Here is a 24,143-nt window from a genome sequence, read left to right as displayed (position 1 = left end):
GTAGAGTTGGGAACCGATAAGGTACACAAGTTCTGCTCTCAAACACAATGTGTCTTGTTGAGCAAACTTTGAATTCCTGACCATTGGCACCAGTTAATTCTAATTAATACGATTTGGACGTTATAACCGCCGAACCAATTTTTGTTTTGCAACAAAATTGGTTGTGTAACAAATTTTCCATCCTCAGAAGAGTTTTTAAGTCAGAGAGGTTGAGAAAAAAATTATTTGCCGACTTTGAACAATAGATAGAAATGGAATTACGAATCAAACAGAAAATTGAACCAGGGTGGTCTTGTCTGTTTGCTTCAAGACAGTGACAAAAGAGGTTTATTACAAACACGGTTGAGTTAAAGAAAGCATTGATGGTAATGACAAAGCAATTCCATCAACAAAAATTCTATCGAAAAAACGAGTATACAAGTGGCCTGTCCTGAAAATCGCTGCAGTACTACCTAAAGGAAATAGTTTTCTCGAAAAAACCAGGGCCGGTGATGTCGAAGTTGAGCTTGCAAAGCTTGCATAGCTTGAACAGGAAGGAGAAATATATCAGCATAAAAACAGAGATCAGAAAACTCTTTTGAATTACTTGATCTTTTTTTGCACTTTCTGTTGTCATAGCACTATTTAGTTATAGTAAAAGTCTTAGTTTTAGTTATAGACACCTGTTAAGAAGAAAAATGGGTATAATAATAGCAGCATAGCAGAAGACTCGTCCACAGCAGCCGGACTGAGAAGCTTTCCTCCAATAACTTAGCAAAGTTTTGAATCAATAGAGGGTCTTGAGTAGAAAATAAATTGTTCCCGTGTCTTGTTTTGAATATCATTCTTGAGCACTAAATTGTTTGTTTTTGTGTCCTTTATCAACAAATTATTTGAGCTGCAGTTCAACTGTTATAACCCCAGCTTGTGGAATTTCATCTCGTGGGACGAACACAACTTGGTAAAACACAACTTATGTTTAAGTTTAAACATGTCTTAGATTGTAGAGGTCCAGTATTGTGTGATCTGTAGCAAAACCAGTCCAATCTGATTTTGAAAACAACTGAGATTAGCAAATAGTCAAAACTGAAACTGGTATGCAACTGTAAGAATAAAGGGGATATACAGTTATAAAAGCGAACTGCAAAAAACATCCGGACGGACTTTTAACCGCTTAAGCGAACTGCCTGATGTAAAGTTTTCCTCGTAACAATCGATTGGGGTAGCAGCTGTTGCAAGAAGTAACAAAAATTGAATTTCTGTGGGGCGCAAGCAGATTGGCTATATAAGTCTTGGGGGGGGGGGAAGAAAAAAAGAGCCGACATTTGAACTTTGAAAGGTTTGCAATCGCGTTTCAATTTACTGCTGCGGACTTCGATTTGGTAGCCGATTGTTTTAACCGCTGCTATTTATGTTTCAGATTTGTTCAGTCCACCTACAAATTTTCAGCCTGTTGTAGATACGCTGATGTTGCTCACTTATCTGTCGGTGGAAGAGGTAAGTGCAATTAAACCAAATGAGTCCCGTTCTGTTCACTTTGTGCTCAAAAACTTGCATGCAAAGATTTTATGGTTGAAAACGTCCATAAATGGAATTCCATTCTTTCAAGAGGATGATACAGCCGCTTTTAAGAGAAAACTTTACACACCAATACTGTACACACTTGCTACATATATTCAATAGAAAAGAATATTTAAAAAAAACAAAGGAAAATTCGCATCTTATGACGAAGCAAAATTGAATTGGTTTTGATATACCTCTCAAACTTTTGCCTAAAGAGGTTTCTAAGTGCTATAAATTTTGTAGTCGATATGAACGCACAAAGAGTGAAGAGAAAAATGTTAAATCAACATGAGGTACCATCAAAAAATTGTATTGAGGTGACTCACATATTGAGACTTATGGCTTTTTTTCGCGCTTTTTTCAAAAATATAAAGGACAAGCAGCTGTTAAGCTCCAGATGATTGTTTAATGAAAACAAAAACAAAGGGGAAAAGTCTGCCTTTTCACTTTGTTATGTTAAAATTTTTATGGGTGGATGTACGAGCAGCAAACGCTAATTTATTTATAATTGTATATATATATATATATATATATATATATATATATATATATATATATATATATATATATATATATCAATATATATGTATATATATATATATATATATATATAAAATATATATCTATATATATATATATATATATATATATATATATATCCATATCTCGCAACGAGTAATTTTGGGGATGGTGTAAGAATTTGTGATTAAATTTTGTAATTTATTTCCGCGCCATAGATACTAGATTCCACACTAACAATAATTTATATCCACGTCGCTCTTTCCCACGGTTAAAGTACCTTATCACTGCAATGAAAGAAAATTTAGTCGCTGATTAATTTTCAGAAAAGTTCTTCTCTAAACTAATTATGGATTGGGCGAACAATTAGCGGTTTTTGCAAGAACCCAGAGCATTGTTCACAACAATATTTAGGTTTTGACTTTCGTTCGAATTACTTAGTGCTTTTTTGGTAAATTAAATTTTCAGATAAATAAATGTTCAAGATGGTTTAAGTATTAGATTAAGTATATTCGTGAATCTTTATTACAAATGGCAAGCCTTTTATAAGACATTAGTAGGTTATTTCCACGTTTTGCGTAAGTTTATTCCATCTTGGTCAAAGGTATATAAATTGTGATAAGTGGGACTCGTTGTCACTCTGTACGACAAAACGCAAAATTTATTGAAATTGACTTTTCAGGCATTGTTTTGCCTATAAATGATTAATATTATCGTCAGCATATAGTAAAGAGAACTAGTTCTAATGTTATATTTGATCAAAGTGTTTTTCATCAAAGAATATACCCAGGTTGAGGTTCAGACCCAAATTTTTGTCTGATCAGACTTTCCAGACCGAAATTATCTCTGATCAGACTTTCCAGACACAAAAGGTCTCTGATCAGACTTTTCAGACCGAAGGTGTTCTGATCAGACAATCTTCAGACCATGATCCAGACTCAAAGTCAGACCATTGCCCAGACCTTAATCAGACTATGATCAGACTCAAGTGCGCTCGAAGAGGTTATGATCAGACCCAGTTGGGCTCGAAACATTTATGGTCAGACCCAGTTGCGCTTGAAGCCATTTATCATCAGACTGATGTGGGCTCTACACGAGTTCTGATCAGACTCAAGCGCGCTCGAAATAGTCTGATCGGAGAAAAATTTTACTTATGAAAAAATCTCCTAGTTTTGCTATAATATATTTTTTCATAAAAACTGATGTTTGCAGTATTTAATCCATCTAAGGATAAATCAATTATAAAAGTATTGCTATAGGAAACGAAACCCAACCGTTGAGAACAAATTTTATTTAGTAAACAGTTTATTGTATATTTCAGACTCAATGGATGAGTTTAGACAGCTTTCCATATGAAACATCGTGGTCTCCAGTTGATCAAAGTTTCTTCTGAAGGGGACCGGCCTCTGCTATCAGTTGTACTCCTTTTTTCTGATCAGAGCTATCGGATTTATGATGGGTCTCTGATCAGGACGCTGCTTTGTGGCTGCCTCTTGGCAGAGCCAACGTCTCTCAGTAAAAAAAAACAAAAAAAAACTAAAAAAATATAAAAAAATGATGCGCTCGAAATGGTCCCTGATCAGACCCAATTGCGTTCGAAAACATTTCTGACCAGACCCAAGTACGCTCGAAGAGGTTATGATCAGACCCAATTGCGGTCGAAGTCGCCTCTGATCAGACAAAAGTGCGCTCGAAGAGGTTATGATCGGACCCAATTGCGCTCGAAGTCGGCTCTGATCAGAACCAAGTGTGCTCGGATCCGCCTATGATCAGACTTTTCAGACCAAATCGACCTCTGATCAGACAATCTCCAGACCATCGTCCAGACTGTAGTGCGCTCGAACTTCCTTCCAGACCCTGTAATTTCGGTCTGGGAACACACAGGTGTGCGCTCGACTGCGTCTGATCATACACCAATTTGGGTCTGGACCTCAACCTGTGTAATTCAGGATAATCGAATAGGTTTCAACATGAGAATTTATGAACAACAGTGACATTAAGCAAAACTAAATCAGACCACGATGGTGGTTTTAGAGCAAGCACGGAAAAGAGTGACACGAATTTGCAGTTGTTATCCACGTTCATGGTCACGATTATCCGAACTATCAGCGTTGTTCACAAATAGAGTATTTAATTTCAGGATCTAACTCTTTCCGTATTCTACTCTTTTCCAATGTTTATTTAATAGAAGTTGAAAAAAAACTTAATAATAAGAAAGTAAAAGAATATTACCCTGTATCAAATTTGATAGAAATGTTTATTGTACACATAAAATCACAATCTCATAATTACATTCCTGCAAAAATCCTGAACACGAAATATCTTGGATGAAAAATAGTATACACGGTTCATTGTTCAACCAATAACAAACAAACACTAAAACCGGATTTTCAAAAAAATTTGTAAGGGATAACTTAGCTACAAATAGTTAAACGTACCCATAACATCCCCATGTGGGTGACTATTGTCTTCGTTTCTCCGTGTATCTTTGACGCCATAAATAATGCATCCTGATAAATAAACAGCCATGACTCAATAATGTCAAATATTACATTAACTAGAATTTTAATTAGAAATTATTACCCAAAACACTAAAACTTTGGCCAAAATTTTTATATTTTTAGTACCATTTTATTCATTTCATGTACGCAATGATAAGTGAAAATAATGATTTTTTTCTCAACCGTTCCATCTTAGCAATATGCAACTTTAAAACTGGGTAGCCAAATACATTAACAAAGTTTTTTTTCACTGCTCTAGTGCAACTTACAGGCTATGTTGTCAGATCTTGCAAGATTCTCGCGAAAAACGCCTGTCGGGTAAAATTTTTGTTTTGTTTGAAAGCTTTATATCTTTGTAGGTCTTACATTTTCTCCATAGGTTTTACGAGATAGACATTTGATTCTTGCACCATTTGTGAAGGACAACGCGTTATCTTGCAAGAGCTTCCAATAGTTTTGAGAAAATTGCCAGAATTCTATCTGATAGGCGTGTAAGATAACGTTCGGCAATGTATTATTTATACATACTATAAACTTCAAGTGCAAGTTCAAGGGTAAAAACGCTAATGCCTCCTAAAAGAAAAGCAAAGACATTCTCTATTTTCTGTTAAGTATTATGTTGCTTCTGTTAACTACTTAAGTTGGTCAAATGAAATCTTATAGAAATCTTATAGAGTTTTTAATAAATGCTAGAACAGAATACAGCCAATATAAATTTAGCATCTGTTTTGGAGTCACAAATTGATTGATGAGTTTGATTGAGGTGAAAACTCTGTTTCAATTCCTGAGCTGCCAACAAAACTATCTTGCAGCACAATTGCCAGAGAACACGTCTATCTCGTGAATCTTGCAAGACATTGGAATATGTACACTTGCAAGACAATATTATGAGGACCCTTGCAGAATTTTTTTAATTAAAAAATTGTACAATTTAACCGTGTAAGTTCAACTAGGCTAGTTTTTATTTTCAGAAATTATTTGCGCTATTTTTGTTAAAATGTGTTTCGTTTCATTTCAGATATTAAATTTCTTCATCTGCTTCATGCTCAACTTCTATTGCATTACAGTAGCAGTTTGTACCAAGAAATTACGATCGCTGGATTTTTATCTTGTGCAACTACAAAGCTTATATGACTGTGTTTTCGTTGGTTTTATGGGATTCATTCTGAAATGGCTGCAGTTCGCAGAACGAATTGAGGACGTTTGCGAGTTTGCAAAAAGCAAGAAAAGTGGCGTGTGAGTATTTCCATTAGATTTTTTCAGCACCAAATTTTAAGAAATCAGATTTTGCAGGATATCGCCTCTCTAATCTAAAGTCAATCTGTCCTGTTTTCATGCATTGTATCGCTATACTTCCTTCCTAGAAAAAGGTAAATTGCATAACTATGTCATATATTTATCAGAGTCGGTTTTCCATAAACTTTTTTGGTGGTTCCTTTTAATATAATTTAACCCTTCTTAAGCATCACTCATGTTCATAGTCAGGGTGCATATAAGCAATTTTTTGTCTTTCTTTTCTGGATTTTTCTCGACACGACAGACGTTTCATTAAAATTTTGATTCTTAGTTTGGTTATGGTTTTACCCAACACCATGCGTATCAAAGGGTACAACTTTCCGGTTTCGTGGAGATTGGGGAGCTTTTATGGACTAGCTTTGTTGTCACATTTTATCACCTTCCGTCTATAATTCTAGCCGTTAAAAAATGAGCGTCTACCGTGGCAAAGTTGTCATTCGTCATTCATTTGTTCGAGTAGCTTAGATAAATTCCGCAAAAAAGGTAATCAATTTTCGTACGAAATATTTGTTAAATACTGATGGCCCGATTCAGAAAATAAACTCTTCAATGAAAAATGATACCGGTAAAAAAATTCCGCTAATTCTGATCGCAATCCGCATTAAAAAGACACATGGAGGCTCGGTAATGTGCGTACGCACATCATGTTCCGACCCGCTCATCCACATTCTTGACCTAGTTGGCTACCGAATTATGAAGAGATAGACAACTTTTAAAAACCTTCATATCGTCATATCCTTCAATAAACCACTTATGGAAAAAATAACGCCACGTTAGAGCGCCGATGAAACTTTTTGTTAATAGGACTACTAGAAAAGACAGCAAATGAAATCAAATAACAAAAATTAATTACCACCAAAACTCGATGTCTGTTTTTTTAATAAATCATGACAAAATCAAACTCGCATCAGACAAAACATAAACAAAACAAATAAGCCTATACTTCATTAGAAAAGATATGGGACCTGTCCTCAGTCGACTGGGTAACAGGTGCAAAATTCAAAAACGTGTTTCTATTTTTAAAAACAATTTATTTCAAAGTAATACTTCGCATTAGATATTAACTGTCAAAACGGTCAAAACGTATAGCTAACAGAAAAAATGTTTGAATCAAAAAAAAGTATTAAAAATTTTTTATTAGTGAGATTGAATCATTTGCTGACGAAAGTGAGATCAGAAAAAGACAGTTGAAAAAAGTATTTTTTTGCATAAAACGTAAATTGATATCCATTGAAACAAACAGCCATAAACTGAAATCTTTAAATATGTTCAGTTATACGTCCTGGGGAAGCAAATGAAACATATCATTTTCAGAAAAATGTTGCACAATAACCAAAAAAAGACAAAGTTAGGCAAAAAGGAAATATCCACTAAATTTTGCTAGAGTTTTCTGTCTCAACCCAAAAGCATAAACTAATCAACAAAAACATTTAACAAATTCAAATATGCTTTTTTTCAACGCTCTGCACTTTCACAACTATGCCTTCTTTCAATTGGACTTGTCAAAAGGTGGTAATTCGACAAGAAAACAAAAAGAATCTTTAATTGTGCAATTATAATCAAAAGCAAAAAAATGAAAACTCGTACTATCAAAACAATGAAATCATTAGTTAAATACAGAAACGTGACAGATGATAAATTAGAACTCACAAGATATGGGCTACCGCCTTTTTTTTTACCAAGACTAAGCCAGAAATTGACAGAAATAAAATATAATAGTGGCAAAGCTCAAAAGCATAAACTAATCAACAAAAACATTTAACAAATTCAAATACGCATTTTTTCAACGCTGTGCACTTTCACAACTATGCTTTCTTTCAATTGGACTTGTCAAAAGGTGGTAATTCGACAAGAAAACAAAAAAACCTTTAATTGTGCAATTATAATCAAAAGCAAAAAATGAAAACTCGTAGTATCAAAACAAAGAAATCATTAGTTAAATACAGAACCGTGACAGATATTAAATTATTATTCACAATATATGGGCTACCGCCTTTTTTACCGAGACTAAGCCAGAAGTTGACAGAAATAAAATATAATAGTGGCAAAACTCAAAAATTTCCCGACATTTTCTAAATTGAAATATATTCAAAGTCATAGGAGACATTAGATAACAACTGAAAGCATTGTCTAGGTTCACCTATACCTCCTACGAAAGCCAAATGGTCCTTTGATTGGGGAGATTAGGTCATTGGACTACGAAGAGGAGTAAAAAGAAAAGCAAAACAAAAGAAGTCCATAAAACATTACGGAAACAATTTGTCTGAGCCACAAAAACCATGAGTTTAGTTCTGAAACCATAAAATTTGTTTGTTGGGCCTGATCTTTTGTAAAAATCTTATATCTAAATATTTGAGCCCTGATTTGAAATTCTTGTCAGTAATTCAAGCTGAGATCAAGATCAGCCCTGATAGTGCTGCGCGTCTAAGAAAACTTTACATTGTTCAAATGTTTGCGTAATGGATCAGTTTTCAAACAAAAATTTCTAGTATATCAAAAATAAAAAATGCATTTAGTATAATTTTCGAGTTTAAATTTGCGAAAAACTGGCAAAATTTTACTCCCAGACAACTGTGTAAGCCAGTGGGAGTACAACTAGCTTTCTTTTAGAGCCTACAAAGGATATTCCCGCAGTTTGAAAGTGTCTACTTTCGACTAATTTAAAGAGCGTGGGCTGAAGAAAAAAACATTTTTTCCACTTTTTTGACAAAAAAGGTCTGAATTTTGAACAATTTAGCATAAATTCGAGGCAAAAATCTCGGATCGAACTATTCAAAAGCCCTCCTCTATCATTAAAGTTGAATTCAATCCCAATACCATTAGCAATTTCAACTTATTTTAGCAAAATTGACGAAAACTTGATCAAAAATACGGAAAATGCGAATAAAGACAACGGAATATTGTCTCCTATTCACAACACTTTAAAATTTGATAACTCCCTATAAAAAGCGAAAATCAGAAAAAAACTTTTGTAATTCCATTTTCAACGCTGGACGGGCTTTCTAACGATACCACTCACAACTATCTACGATGATTATATTGTTTGGTCAAAATTGACTGAACAAAAAACCACATTTTAGTATATAGTTCTTCCAACCACTAAAGTGGGTCGGAAAAATAATCCGCTAGGTATTTGATATTAACTGAGGAGAGCTGTAACATTTGAAAGGGCAGCATCTCGCTGAAAATCGTTCCTTTTTGGCTTTTGGGTGCCATCCTGAGCAGCAGTCAACAATACCCCGTCATGTTTTCTTGCTTTGTATCATTGTGTTTTGCGATGACAAAACAACGCGTTAACTGAACACAAGAGTGACGAAAAATGTTGTGACTATTGTTGACGAACAGTTTTGCCATTTTTTTTCAATTAAACTAAATAAGTTTCATAGTCCCTTTTTTGAGTTTCTTTATGAACTACTTAAGAACCGATTCAAACTTCATTTTCTTGAGATCCATGATACGGATAAATGCAAATCTGCAATTTTTCTTCTTAATCCGCAATGAAACACGCGAGGGACTTTTGCTTTGTTGATTTTGAATTGGGCTATCTTTGATTTCTTTCCAAATGACAAGATGTTCAAGATGAGAAGACATTTCATATTTTTTAAAACCAAATAATAGTTAATGGAACAGCCGGTTTTCCAGACACTCGTCATTTATTGTGAAACAATTTTTCAGAGCAGTTCCTGGATTTCTAAATAACACTTGTATCAAGTACCAGGAACAAGGCAGCGATGTCACTCGCGGCAGCTTTCTCTTGTCTCTATTCACAGCTCAATACTACCTGAACAACGTTGTTTCTCTGGTCTTTGACGGGTTTCTCTATTCACCTCCGGTGATAATCTTGGCTATGTCAATTGAACGTTATGTCATGATAGTTCACCCAGCTTTGTCACAAAAATGGCAGTTGCGACAAAACAAGTTGAAATATTACGCAGCAGTGACAGTTTGCAGTCTGATTATACCTCTTGTCCGAATCGGAGAATTTACATGGGTGTCATTCGAAAATGCAAATGGCTTCTCTTAATAAAGATTCTTGTAATGGTAAGGTTTAAAATTACTGAGTGAGTCGAAAAAAAGCAACCTTTACTGAGTGAGTCGAAAAAGTGAACAGTAGTATATAATTACTTTTTGAGTGTCACCCTGCACACTTACAAGAAAACCAAAACAGTGTAATTTCTGACGTTTTCTGCCAATTCTACTGTGTATTATGCCCACTAATAAGACAATAGGTTTTTTGGAGACATATTTGCATAGGAACATATGTTGAATATAATTATATTAGCATCAATGGAAATTTATCGGTAAATCTCATTACCATCTCCGCTTCATGATCTTTTTGAATTTTATACAGAACATGAATAAAATTGGGGGTTACTAAAATATATTTTTTAAATCTTCTATTCTAAGCTAGCTGTGGCCTGTTTCCAGAAAACTTCATTGGTACGAAAGATTTTCCCATTCAGAAATTTTTGTGCAGACGCAACCATGAGAGAAAGTAAATCAAACTATTTTATATCATTACCGTGTTAGGTTTGTTTCACAGACAGTTTATTAATGTCGGTTTCTATTGAGTTCGTGATATGAGTTTAATGAATTTCTATAGAAACTAAACCTCTAAAATGGTTCAAACTTTACATTTAAGGATTAGAACGTTTAGATAGTGCAATTTTACAATAACGAATAGTAATATTAAAAAAGAACTGACTGCTGAGCATATAATTGTTTTTCTTAATTTTTGGTATAGTTCAAGCTCTTTTCATTCCTTTTTTTCAGAAACGATACCAATTTTTACCTCAGGAACCTTAGAAAATGGGATTAATGGGAGGACAAGCGTTTAAAGTAATTTTTGGAAGCGCGACTGTATTGCAGATTTGGTGAACATTTAATAAAGTCAATAAGTTCTCTACTTTGCCTATAGTTTCGAATCTTGCAAAAATTCTAAAAACTATACCCAAGTTTTTTCTCAAGAGAACACCCTTTAGAAAAAAAATCATAAACCACGTCCAGAAATTTTTCAGATAGAGAAGCTTGTCAAATTATGTGCACATTGCCGAGCCTGTTTGTTTTATTTCAAATTAATACAACAATTTGAAAGCACGATTGGCAATTTTGAAAAAAAATTCTGAAAAAGTCGTGCTGATGAAAAGAAAATTTGAAAATGGCAAGAAAAATATTTGCCCAAAAATTTTTGCCATACTTCTACAGATTGCAAGGCAAAACCAAAAAAAGCGCTCATTCTGATCCTATTGACATTTTGAATGACATAAAAAAAACGACTGTCACTTATTGAAATTAAATTAATTTAAATTACATTAAATTGGTCGTCAGAAGCTAAAGACATGTTATCCACTCAGCACAAACACATCATTCAGTTCCAACAGGTCATCAATAGACTTCAAAGATGCCTAGTCTAATGGTACCAAAAAGCTAGCCAGAGCAAAATTTTGTGCATTTTAAGCGCTACTTTTGCTCAAAAAGTTTGATTTTCGCTGAGGCGTGAAAAAGTCGGTTGAGCTATTAAGTCATGAGAAAAAGTCGGTTGAGCGAGATGGTTGAGCTATTTTTTTTCTGTTTGTCAAGCTGTTGCAATTTGATATAATCAACTTTCATGGGCGAAAAACAAGAGCAACCGAACTAAAATTTAATGTTTAGTACACATGAGTCATACAAATGATACCAAAAACGTAACACGCTCAAGGCGTCTCCAGTCTAGGATTTGAGCAAAACCGTAGGAGAAATGGAACATGACTTCTTTATGAAAGCCACAATCATTTTGAGTTTGGTCAAGCGATCATTTATTATTTTGTTTATAATACTATCAGAAGGGCGCACACTTTTTCATAGATGTTCAAACGAGCTAAAGCTTCTAGTTTACTTGGAACTTTTTCAAAGATTACGGCAAAAATTTGCATTATCAAGACCCTATTTTTCATCAAGATGATGCCCCTGTGCATAAATAAAAAATTATCCTCCATAAAGAAAAGGAGCAAAAAGTACTGGAATGGTTTGCAAATAGTCCCGATCTGAATTGAATTTACAATTTATGGGCATTTGCGAAGCAACAATTACGAAAACAGACTGTTCATTGGAGGCAATTTGGAGGAAAATATGGCGGAATATTGACTCAGATGTTGTTAGAAACCTGTGGGAAAACTGTACAAACTCTCCAGTAGATATTAAAACAACTAAAAGTGTAATTACATGTTACTAGTGAATTGATGTGAAATCAAAATGTTGTATTATTTGTGGCGCTTTATAAAAATGTGTACGTAGCTTTTTGGTGTCATAGTGTACATTATTATAAAACTCTGTCGTGAAATTTTTACTGTTTTGACCATAACTTTAATTATGTAGCACAATTAAGGAAAAAGAGAATTTTCCGGAAAATAATTGCCAGTTTCAAACTATCAGAAAGCGCTTGATTACCTATTTGTAGAAGTAAATTTTCGGCATGTGGGTCTTTGGAATCACTCAGTTAGATGAGAGAAGCTGTTTTCCAGCTGGTTTTGACTGAAAACTACGAAACGGATAATTTTATTGCTGATTATTGCCATTTTTGCACTTTTTATACCGACAAAGTGATCTATGACGCGGTTCTGATGTGTGGATTTTCTCTGCCGACAATGACGGTGAACTTAGTTCTATACGCTCTGATTGGTTGTTCTTTGCGGAGACGATTATCAGCTTCAAATAGTTCTAGAGATGCAACTTTGACTAGAGCTTTCATGCTTCTTTCACTTTCTTGGATGATTCTATGGCTCCCTAAGACTGTCTTCAGTGTTTATTATGCTTTTGTGGGAAAACAAATCACGTCCTATGATGTCCGAGTGGGGCTAAATTCTCCCAGTGACTTCAAGAAGAACTTTGTCGCAGAGTTTGTGGTGTTGCAGATATCTTACTTGTTCAGCTCAGTCAATTCTGTAATTTTGATTGTACTGATCAAGCCGTTCCAGGACCCAGTAAGGAAGGTACTGGGCAAACTGAAGTCAAAGTTCAGCTCTGCCCAATGAAAACATGCACTTCGTTTGATGGAGAAATACAATGAAACCTCAATTTTGAAAAATTTGCCCGTAAAATAAGCTGGTTATATGCTGGCCTATATCAAGTTCCAACATATTGAACCTACCGTTTTTGTATGAATGCGGGTCTGAAAAGGAAGCCGCTTAGAGTTAATTTGGATGTGAAATTGGGCTCTTGAATTTAAAATCGAAACAGCAATAAAAATGAAACCTGCTCAGATCTACAAAAAACCTTCGAGTAAGTTTTTCGCATTTTGTCATTTTAAACACCTTTTTCTTATTTTCAACCAAAGGAAAAAGAAATCATTTAAATTGTCAAACAGTCTGTTTGCTCTGGAAAACTATGCTGCTAATGCTCAGAACAGCCGACGCAGATAGGAACAATTTTTTCATTTGTTTGAAAAAAGTACTAAATGTTTTCCATCGTCAAGAGTGACCACTTGTTCTACTTACACTAACCAAATGATTACAATAAATTTTAATTTTGGAACTTCCTCACTTTTGGAAAACTAGAATTATATCTCTGGAAGGTGAAAAAATCCAAGAAAGGGAAGCAGGCCCCCTCGCCAAAAAATTGAAACCGGACACGACTGCAGATATTGGTTTTGATATTGACATCACTGACTCAGAAAAAGACTAAACACCTGATTCGATATCAGAAAGAAGAAATGCAGTGTTTATCAAAAACCAATAATCACAAATCAAGTGTGTATAGAGTGGGTTAGAGAGGAAAGTAGTTTTATGCCGAACAACACTGACAATATGTTTTGACTAAATTCAACGTTGTTTCTATCAGAATGATACATATTTGCATCAACATAAATACTTCTTTAAAATTTGAAAAAAAATCAATTCAAATAATTACTTTTTCTCAAGCAGACAAACATACGCGAATTACATATTTGTAGTTTTTGTATTAAAAACAAATTTGTTTTTTATTCCATTGATGTTCAATTTCAACTTAATGTTCTGTCTTTGATTGCTTTTCTAGCGCCAAAAAGGCCCAACTGAAAATATTCAAAACAGATTTTTCACGTCTGAGCCCCTCTTAAGATTTGTCGAGCATCTTGTCTTGCGATCAAAATCAAGTATTCTGCGCAAGTCAAATATTATTTAAGGATACTAAGCATTGCGCGAAACTAAGAATAAGCAATCTTTCACATATAAATCATTGTTAGCTGTTACAACAAACACCGCGCATAATAATTTTAATTTACAATGTATTGCATTACACCAATGAAAGAAAATAAATCATTTTTAAGACATCCAGTGGCTGCAAGCAAAGTTCAGGTATGGGCCAGATCGAAAAGAACTTGGTCACTCTGGGCCAGACCGAACAGTTCCCAAGGCCGATATTGGGCCAGACCGAACAGACCCAAGTTCGACCCTGGGCCGACCGAGCAGGCAAAAGACCACCTCAAGTCCAAACCAAGCAGACCCTCTGTGTCAAAAACGGCGATCTCCTAAAAAGGGTTGAAAAGGTTCATTTCTTAAGTTTAAAAAACGCTCAGAGACGGTCCTTTCCTTTAAAAAAACTCAAAAACTGTCTCCTAAAAATAACGGTCAGAAACGCTGATTTCTTAGTTTTCAAAAACGCTCAAAAACTATCACTTCCTATGCCGAAAAACCGATCAAGCCGGTCAAAAAAACATAAGGGCTCTGACCGTTTTTCCCTAAAAACACCGATCAAAAACGGTCATTTCTCATGTTTTTTGACAAAATTCCAACAGGGGCTTTCACCGGAAAAAAATGGCTATTCCTGTCAATTGTTAATTTCTTAGTACTATAATAGCTGAGAAAAACGGTTTTACTGGAAGTTCATATTCCTCTAATATAAAGTGTTTTGTTTTTCTTTGTTTTGAATTGATTTGAGAATCCCACAGAGTTTACTGCCACAGAACTTGAATTCTTGGTCCCGTTTAAAAACTTAATGTCAAGTAGAAAATCGGAGATCAAATTAAAACGTTGTACAGTTATCGCATGCCTCATGTATTTGTCTTTATTTCTTTTCTTCGTTTTTGACAGACAACCACACTTCCAACATTTATCATCAATTTCTGGATCTTCAGGCTTTTATTAGTTTGATCATCACCGCTGACTGCGTGAGTCAAAATGAATTAGAAAGGTCTCTTAGATGCTGTCCCCTCTCATTGGCTGACAGAGTTTTTAAAAAGTTCACATCACTTATTCGTCCACCTGTTTTTTAAATTAGGTACTGCGATATGAGAAGTTCTCCGAAGAACGAAATAGTTCAAAAATCGCTTAGTATCGCAGAGAATTGTCTTTGTTTTTAAATCAAAGTTTTTGTTCAAAATTAAAAGAGTACATAAGTAAATTCATGAGGAAAAAAATGGACATTCTAAAGAAAAGCGTTTAAAAGGACATCCAGAAGATTTAAAAACCCAAATTAATGGGAACCATACTAAAATATACTGATGAAGTTTCATTTTCAAATACAAAGTTAAATTACAGATTAAAGTTTGTTTCAACTGTATATCGTGGTATTCAACAGTTGAGAAAACCGATCTTAAAAAGTTCAGAAAATGATTGGTACGATTCTAATCGCAAATCCTGCATAGAACTCTCACCTGTAAGGATCACTGAATCAATAAAATGAACCCAACACATCAACACCAGACGTCCCAATTCAGTCGAGGATCCGATGGAGAGCTCGAAACACACCCTCACTAAAATTTAGGAAAAAAAGAACCATCAACACAGCCAGTTTTTACAAGACTGAGAAAAATACCTGAACAAAAAATGTGTTCACAGAGAAAAATAAGTTACGCATTTTGTTTCCCGACGTGACTCAAGACACAGTCGAAGCAATATGATCCTCTCAGATTTTTAGTACTATTTGATAAAGTTTATGATTTAATATTTTTTTCAGTGTTATTTATTGTGAGATTAAATCGCTGAACTGGTGAAAAAGACATCAAAAATTGTTGACAGCGAGAATACGTGAGATATTGAAATTTGTTTTTTTTTGTTACGACGATACAGCTGCGACATTTAGAAAATTTCCTTAGTGCGACGTTTGTACATAAGTAAAAACAGTCCCAAAATTTATATTTACACAGTTTACTGACGCTTAAATTCACTTTTCGTTCATTTCGGACCAAAAAATTATCGAAGCTATAAAGCTTAACAATTGCGTTAGTATTGGGAGACGAATAACTAACAAAATCTGAAACGTAGCAGAATGTTAAATGAATAAGTTGATTGAAATTTGGGTCTGTTCCATACGGGTTTGAAGCAGCAATAAGAAGAATGGCGAAAATCAGAATAAAATTGAAATAAGCTGCAATTCAACAGTTGAAAAAGTTCAGAGACTATTGGATTATGTCGGTTCATTTAAAAAAGGGAGATGATTGATCTTTTTAAATTGTCTAGAGACCCTCAAACAGCATTTCCATGGCCTCTAAAACTGAAAGCAATTTACTCAAAAGGATCGAACAAATCAAGAAATTTCAATACTATAAAAAAGATCGCTAAATGATGGGAGATAGGCTGTTTGTGTGGTGGAACACTTAAGAACCTTTTCAAAGAAAGGGTGTGAAATGAAAAATAGTAAGTTACAAATGGTGAGAGGGTTGACTTACCAGGATGATCTCCGCGACCCAAGACAGGCAGGTAGGGGCCAGACTGACTTGGGTCGCGGACAGGGGTTTCAGACCGAGCAGACCACAAAATCAGGTATGGGCCAGACCGAGCAGACTTTGCCAACCCTGGTCGAGACCGGATTTTGGCTATGGGTCAGACTGAACAAACTGAAAATTGGGCATGCCCCAAATTGGGTATTGGCCAGATCGAACAGACCGAAACAGGGCATGGGTCAGACAGATGGCGATGACCAAACTCCGTCCAGCCTATGATAGAGGGTCGCATCGTTCCCCCTGTCCGCGACCCAAGTCAATCTGACCCATACCTGTCCTTGGTCGCGGACCTCATCCTGGTTTGACTTAAGACACAGTTGAAGTTTCACGTAGATTTAACTGAAATTATTTGAAGGAAATGTTGCACCGTTGAACATAATTACAAGCAGTGCCGCTTTATAACAAAAAATAAACAGTATTTTAAAATCTGAAACCAAAAATAGTTAGTTGACGATACTTTAATTTGGGTCATTTCAAAATTCTGCGTGTTTTGTGCAAGCTACTGATGAATGGGAACCATAACGCACACTTATTAGTGGTAAGTAAATACTGTCTCAAGAGAGTGGGGGGTTATCCTACGATACTTAAACATGGGATAATAGGGGGTTATCCTAGACGGAAAGGGATTAACTTTCATTCTTTACCAGATGTGATTATGTAAGACTATTTCCAAGGCGGCAAACTTGTTTTCGGTCAAACAGCCAACGTTGTTCTAAATTTTGTTCCGATAAGAGCTTCAAGTGAACAAAATATTGAAACATATTTTAGCACTCATAAACACAAAATTTACATGATTAGGAATTCAAAAGGCGCAGTTTGGGCAGTTAGGTACAAGTTTATAGTCTGCGCGCAACTTTAAATGCTGGTTCTTCTTCATAATTGCTACTACTTTCATATGATTCATATAATCGCTACTAATTTTCCTAACCACTAATCCCAAGTTAACATACAGTTTCAACAGCTTGTAATGCAGCACATAATGTTCTTTGTCGAAGAATGTCTGCAACAGTTTCGGAACTTTTGAGGGGGGTAAGTTATGAATCTCTCGCAAATTTACTTGGTAGTCGCTAAGCTAGTCATCCTCAACAATACTTTTTGATGGTGCGAGGGGGAAGTCCTGATGGTAATCGTGTAGACTTGCTGGATAATGCAAGTCGACTTCCACGAAGTAACCGACAGGGTTATCATCAGGACAGTTTAGTATCTCAGCCAGTGTAATATCAGAGTTCAGCGTAAAATCTGACTGAGGGAGTTTTTCATTTTGCATGATGCCGCCGTATAGGTTATTGGCGTCCACGCAGAAGCCAAATGTCGAGGGTTGTGAAGAGTCATAATCTGGCAAAAATTTATTATTTGCTGTAAACTTTCTCATCTCGTAGACTGAACATACTCCCCCACGTACTGCGCCTTCTATCATATCGAGGTGCTCGCGTTCTGTAAGCAATTCGACTTCTGCCTTGCATATTCTCAATGATGCTTCCTTAGCCATATTTGGCAGTGTGTAAAAGTGCATGCAGTCGAGTTTGTAGGTGGAGAAACTGAGCTCTCTGTTGAACTCACAAAGGCCTGCGAGAAGAGCGCAATCGGTTTTCAGGTATGTATCGTGGTAGTCTTGTAGAGTTTGACAATTCAGAGTGTTCCACATCGTCTTGGCATGGTTCAAGTTTTCTTGAGTTATTGTTACTGCGTTTCCTTCTAAAGTGTTACGCCATTCATTAAGTGGCGGTAGGGATTTTTCGCTGAACTTTTCTCGACCGCTAACATATGAATAGGGGTAATATCCTTTTTGCTGGAGGAGCTTCAATTCTGTTGAGGATAGGCTAGGAAAGACAGAAGCAAGTATTCCAAAACGATCTCTTGGTAAAATGTCAACCAAATTTTTGAGAGACGAAATCATCATTTTGAATGAATCAATAAACCTCAGATTTTCATAATTTTTGATCACTTTTCCATCATCTAGGGTTATGGTCTCAACGGGCACTCCAAAGTTCATGGAAATGTACTTTTCATCAGTAGATGGAATTACACTTACAGTGGTCGTTGGCTCACAAGATTGCAGGGCTAAACAAATGTGGTGAAGATCATAATTTTGTATATTATGACCCACCACAGGGGTAAAGTTGACGTTTCTTCGTGCTCGGTTGCATTTTTCATGAGCCCAGCCGAGAAATTGTCCGCTGTAGTGGCAGTGATCCAGATATATTGATGACTGCTCATCATTATCGTCAAAGGGTTCGTTACATATCCAACATTCCCTAGCTGCACTTTTCGGATACTGGCTACGGTCACCTCTGAAGAAAGGAAAAGCTCGTTTGCGCTTGTATATATCCTTGGCTAGTGTGTGTAACATGTTTACAAATTTAGTAATGCAATCTTCAGAGCTGTCAACGTGGAAGAAGATGGGTTTTGTTGAGTTGTGATCAATTACCGCAAGTGAAAAACCACAGGGCTCGTGTTTTTCAATAACTCTGGTGTATGCGTTGTTCCCTTGGGGCGTGCATCCTGCTACTGGAAACAAGAAGGATTCGAAGTCAAAGTAAATGACTAATGGAACAAACCATGTAGCGGCCAAGTTTTTGATTTTATATAAATTTTTTCCCGGAGCTGGTAATCGAACAACAGCCGGCGCATTTTCACAGCAGGTCTCCATACGTTCGGTAAGCTTTGCAAGGCCTTCTTCACACAACCAGAAACAATTCCGGCTAATATGAAACGCAAAGCGGAATTTGGTATTTCGGAGTTGACAGACTACCTTGACCAAGTTGGTTATCAATACATAATGGTAACAGTCAGCTTCGTATAAAAGCAAGAGATCCATTGTGAAGTTTGAGAAAAACTTTGACACTCTGAGTGGAAATAAGTCTCTACCATCATAACCAAAAACGTTGATTCGATTTTCATTGAGATTTTCGAACTGATTGATGTCTTCTAGCCCCATGGGCATATCGAAGTGTCCAGTTGGTTGATGGAGGTTGGCTTGCTTGTAAGTTTCGGGTGATGTTTTGTCTGTGTTGTAGTTCCTTCCTGGTCGATCTAAGCTAATAGTGTTGTGCATATGATATGCAGCAATATAGCAGTAAAGGAAGCAATTTGCGTCCTCATGATTACGAATATTAAGTAAACTGCGGCATTTTTGTAATTTTGATGGTAATGCAATGTAAGACGAGCCAGTTACAGGTCGGTAGCGGGCAAAGTTTACAATTGCTTTGATAAATTTCTCAAGCACCCAACCACTACCATTAGAAGCAAATGTGGTTAGCACTATCATCGTCTTCTCGACCATAGTCCAAAAGGTCTCACTGCTAAGTCCCTGACTGTAAACGGGTGTCATGAGCGAATTTGCATAAATTTCAATAAGTTCATCTTCTTGATCTTCGTTTTGACTTGGTTTTCGGAGTTGAAGATGGGCACAAAATTGAACTTTTTGCGATTCTTGTGAGAGTTTTTGTTCTATAAGCGAATCGAGTTGTGGTTTATGCAGGAGCATAAACTGAGTAAGGTCTGTGTTGGCTTGGGTTGTTGATGGCGGCAGATGGTAGCTCTGAAGGGTACCATTAAAGGCAGTTTCAGCCGGCGCTTGAGTTGGTTGAAATTGATCGCCAAAGACAGGTAAAGAATGCAAAGAACTCATATGCTAAGCAAATAGTCTGGTGTCGTTAAAACCCATATAGCAGGACCGACAACAGTTTGTAAATTTTTGATGACAAGTCCTCATGTGTTGTTCCAGTTCAGAAAGTTTTCTACAAGTGAATGTACAAATACAACAGGTAAAGACTGGTAAACCTATTTCGTCGGGGTGGTAGCGATGCTCATGTCGAGATTGATTTCCCCTGTTAGCAAATTTTGCCGAACAATATTTGCAATTGAAAACCTTAGTTGGGAAATTCAAGATTCAAAAGTTAGCAGAGATAATGACAACTTTCGTAAACATGTAATTCAACTTCAAATGGCGAATTTCTTTCTATTCCACACGAGTCTCTTATAATAGGCGCGCAATTTAAACTTTCAAAATCTTTGAATTTGATTGGATAATATGAGCGCGCGTTTTGTCCCAGCTTTAGTCAACTACTACGAACATATCAAGTTGGGGTGAACTAAAAGTAACGCTTTACGTTTCCCACTGAACAACACTGACATGATAAAACTTGTTTGAGATTTTCGAATATTTAGTGCAATATACAAAAAGACGTCTAAAACCATGAATAGTTCTTTTTAGTTTTTAGCTATATGTGATGCGACAAAACATATCAATGGCAACTTTTAATTAAATTTCAGGTTTAGATAAAATAAACTTTTATGAATTTTTAATGACATTTCAATCAAAAATGTTCATCTTTTTTCTTCATTTTGATAGCTAATAAGCTCTAATGAAGAGGAAACATTTGTGTTTTAACCTTTTAGATGTAATATTACACTTCAGTAGCCTACCTAAAAAGAAAAATTCGATCTAATTTCATTAGAATATTTGAAAAACATTCCAAAATTATCGCTTTTTTCAACACTTTGTTAAATTTTAAGTACGAGAGATGCTTGGGACGGTTATGATGCATAGTTTTATTACTGTCACGGTGTTGGAACAGCTAATAAGTCCACTAAAAGCAAATGAAATGTTCATTTTTTTCGCTTAATGTTGCAAAAAAGAACGAGTTTTGTAGTTTTTTCACTGTAGATACCGATGGGTGCGTCTGACGATGTTGGGCGTCACAACAAAAAATGCTCCCCGAGCACTAAAACGTAGGAACCGACAAGAAAAAATCCCTCATCTTTATCAGGAAAAAATTTAGATTTTCTGTCAATCATGATCAATCAATGTCATCACATGACAGCCAATGACAAGCCCCCTGTTGCAAGCATTTTTCGATGACAGCTGTTATGAGATGATTTTGTCTCCAGCCCCCAAAAAATTGGTTTTCTAAAAAAACCTGGTGTATCATTATTATTTCGGGTACTTCAATTGCTAATTAATGCCAGATGTTAATGAGACGTTAATGTCCAGATGTTTTGAAAATCGGTGAAGGAGCCGTTTTTCGGCCCTGACCCCTATGACCAAAAGTGACAAGCATGTATCAGTGATTAAAAATCTGTTTAAAAAAATGGGGATCTTTTTTTTAATTACTAATTAGACTAATTAGGTGCTAATTATGTTAATTAATGGTTAATTATCTCATGAAGGATTGAGTTTAAATTGACGAGCCTTATGAGCTTTTTTGTAGTGCAGTGTCTGATAGTATCAACCAAATAGTCAGTTTCATCCCAAATATCTGTTGGAGCCGATTTTTTTGGGGTCAAAGGTCACCATGAAAAACAAAAAAAATTTTTTTTTTTCGTTTTTTTCAGCTTTTTTTTTAGAAAAATGTGCTTATTTTCTTAATCATATCGATAGACCACATTAATCGCTTGGTAATGACGTTCAGGTTTTGAGTTTTCGTTCCGTCGAAAAAAATTTAATCGGCAAAAAACCGAAAAAATCTCATTTTTTTTAAAAAAAAACCCTTTCTTTTTTTCATCTTTTTTGCTGAAAAAATGATGTTTTGCTAGTTTAACTAACACCCCAAGGTATATCCAAGAGGAGCGCTGGTATTATACCAGCATACCAAGAACGATTTCCTAAATGGGGTTTTCGTTTGATAAGGAGTTTATGCATTTTTTTGAAGCTTTTGTTCAAACTTAATTTTACATTTTAATAGCTTTCTCAACAAATTTTCTCTCAACCAATCAGAAGCTTGGTTGCTTCCTGTTATATATTACCTTCTGAACATGTTTGAACATGTCCATTTTCAAAATTTTCTCTCAACTTTGTCTCACTAAACAGTACTGTTTTTGTGAACATGTTTGAACATGTCCATTTTTGTAAAATTCTGATTCTGAAGTCTGTTTTCTATGTAAAAACATTAAAAGAAGAGTGTCAATTAGCAAGCTATTCACAAAGGATAGTAGCACAACACACCAAAGTGCAAAGGAAATATAACTCAATATTAAATAAGTTGTTAGAGGTCAAAAAAGTCCATTAGAGAGTCTTCCTCTCTTCGTTTTTTTTGTGCTGCGCATACTACTGGAGTTTCCGAGCAATTGGGTGTCTTTACATCGGCGGAATTTGTTTGGGGTTGTTGTGTCTGAAAGTTTGAACCAGATAAAAAATTGACGTCAAACTGACTTGTATTTGCAAAATTGTCAGAGATCTTGTTCTTCCTCTGGAAATCCTCAGAGTGAGAGGCTTGGGGTTGGAGTAAAAGTTGGGCTTGGATCCACAGGAGGAGTTGTTGGAACACTGACTGAAACACTCGGTGGCTGACTGTCCGGTGAGGATGCTGATAATTTGACACCCCACATATCACCCAATTTTTTGTAGGCTTGATATGTACCGAGTTGATTCTCGAATAAGGGCACACAATCGCAGTCGTATCTGTACAAGATACGTCTCACTTCGTCCGGCAAAGTTTCTTCAGTCGAATGCATTTGTGGTATAGTTTTTGGTGGTGAGTATCCTCCAGAAGTAATGATACTGGATTCAGCCGGCTCCGTTTTTTCCGGTAGAGCAGCAATAGCGTTAATAAATAGCTTCGGTATCAAACAATGCTGGTAAGTGTACCACAAATCGTTTTTCTTTTCTGTTGTATCAGAACGACAAAATTTTCAAACACGGTTTGGTAAACAAGAGTTTTCTCAAAAGAGATAGCAGACTCCGAAAGAATTTTCACGGACATTGTTTTGAAGTTCAAGTTCAATTCAATAGTTAACTGTTAAGTAAGAGCAAAAGAAAGAAATGAACACAAGTACAAAATTCTTTCCCAACATGTGTTTCGCAAGGTTTGCCTTATCTAAGACCAAACAAAAGATTGGAGCATAATCACACCTAGTTGCATAATATATTGTATATAACATGTGGTTAGCCACACTGTGGTTCCTTTACAGAGGAATTTGGGGTCACATCGGTTTTGTATTGGTTGTATGTAAATTGTGTGTGGTCTCTGCTTTATATTATCTAGCGTCACATCTGTTCTAAATCAACTTGTATGTAAAATAAATGGGTCCCTACACTATTAATGGTTAACTATCTCCCACACAGAAGTGTGGGTTGTGCTGATAAATTTATTGCTTTATATACAAAACACAAGTAGGTTCTGGTGGTTTATAGAGGTATGGTCTTAATTAAACTATTATCTAAAAATGAACACAAGTACAAAACTCTTTCCCAACATGTGTTTCGCAAGGTTCGCCTTATCTAAGACCAAACAAAAGATTGGAGCATGCCTTTTAGTCACGCCTAGTTGCATAAAACAGCTCTTTGTTTATAGCATGTGGTTAGCCGCACGGTGGTTCCTTTACAGAGGAATTTGGGGTCACATCTGTTTTGTTTTGGTTTTATGTAAATTTTGTATGGTCTCTATACTATACTATCTAGGGTCACATCTGTTCTAAATCAACTTGTAAAATACATGGGTCCCTACACTATTAATGCTTAACTCTCTCCAACAGGGAAGTGTGGGGTTGTGTAGATAAATTTATTGCTTTATATACAAAACACATGTACTTGTTATCTCTGTTTGCAAGTAGGTTCTGGTGGTTGCAAACAGAGATAACAAGTACATGTGTTTTGTATATAAAGCAAT

The 24,143-nt window shown here is 35.7% G+C and overlaps 2 protein-coding genes across 2 annotated transcripts in view; both read right to left on the bottom strand.

Annotated features, from left to right (window-relative positions):
- The window catches only part of LOC142337527 (ras-related protein Rab-6A-like), a 165,600-nt gene that overhangs the window by 124,986 nt on the left and 16,471 nt on the right, over nt 1-24,143 (bottom strand). The window lies entirely within an intron of this gene.
- LOC142338029 (uncharacterized) lies at nt 17,606-19,864 on the bottom strand. The gene has a single exon (XM_075387662.1). It carries the CDS (start codon nt 19,862-19,864, stop codon nt 17,606-17,608), a length of 2,259 nt encoding a protein of 752 aa, XP_075243777.1.

The sequence above is a fragment of the Convolutriloba macropyga genome, chromosome 4, assembly GCF_964194025.1.
Source record: "Convolutriloba macropyga chromosome 4, txConMacr16.3, whole genome shotgun sequence".
In the NCBI taxonomy this organism is placed as follows: Eukaryota; Metazoa; Xenacoelomorpha; order Acoela; family Convolutidae; genus Convolutriloba; species Convolutriloba macropyga.
This window is presented reverse-complemented; position numbering and strand designations above follow the sequence as displayed.

Coding starts and splice junctions, on each gene's coding strand:
- LOC142338029 (XM_075387662.1), bottom strand. CDS start 19,864: ATGACACCCGTTTACAGTCAGGGACTTAGCAGTGAGACCTTTTGGACT.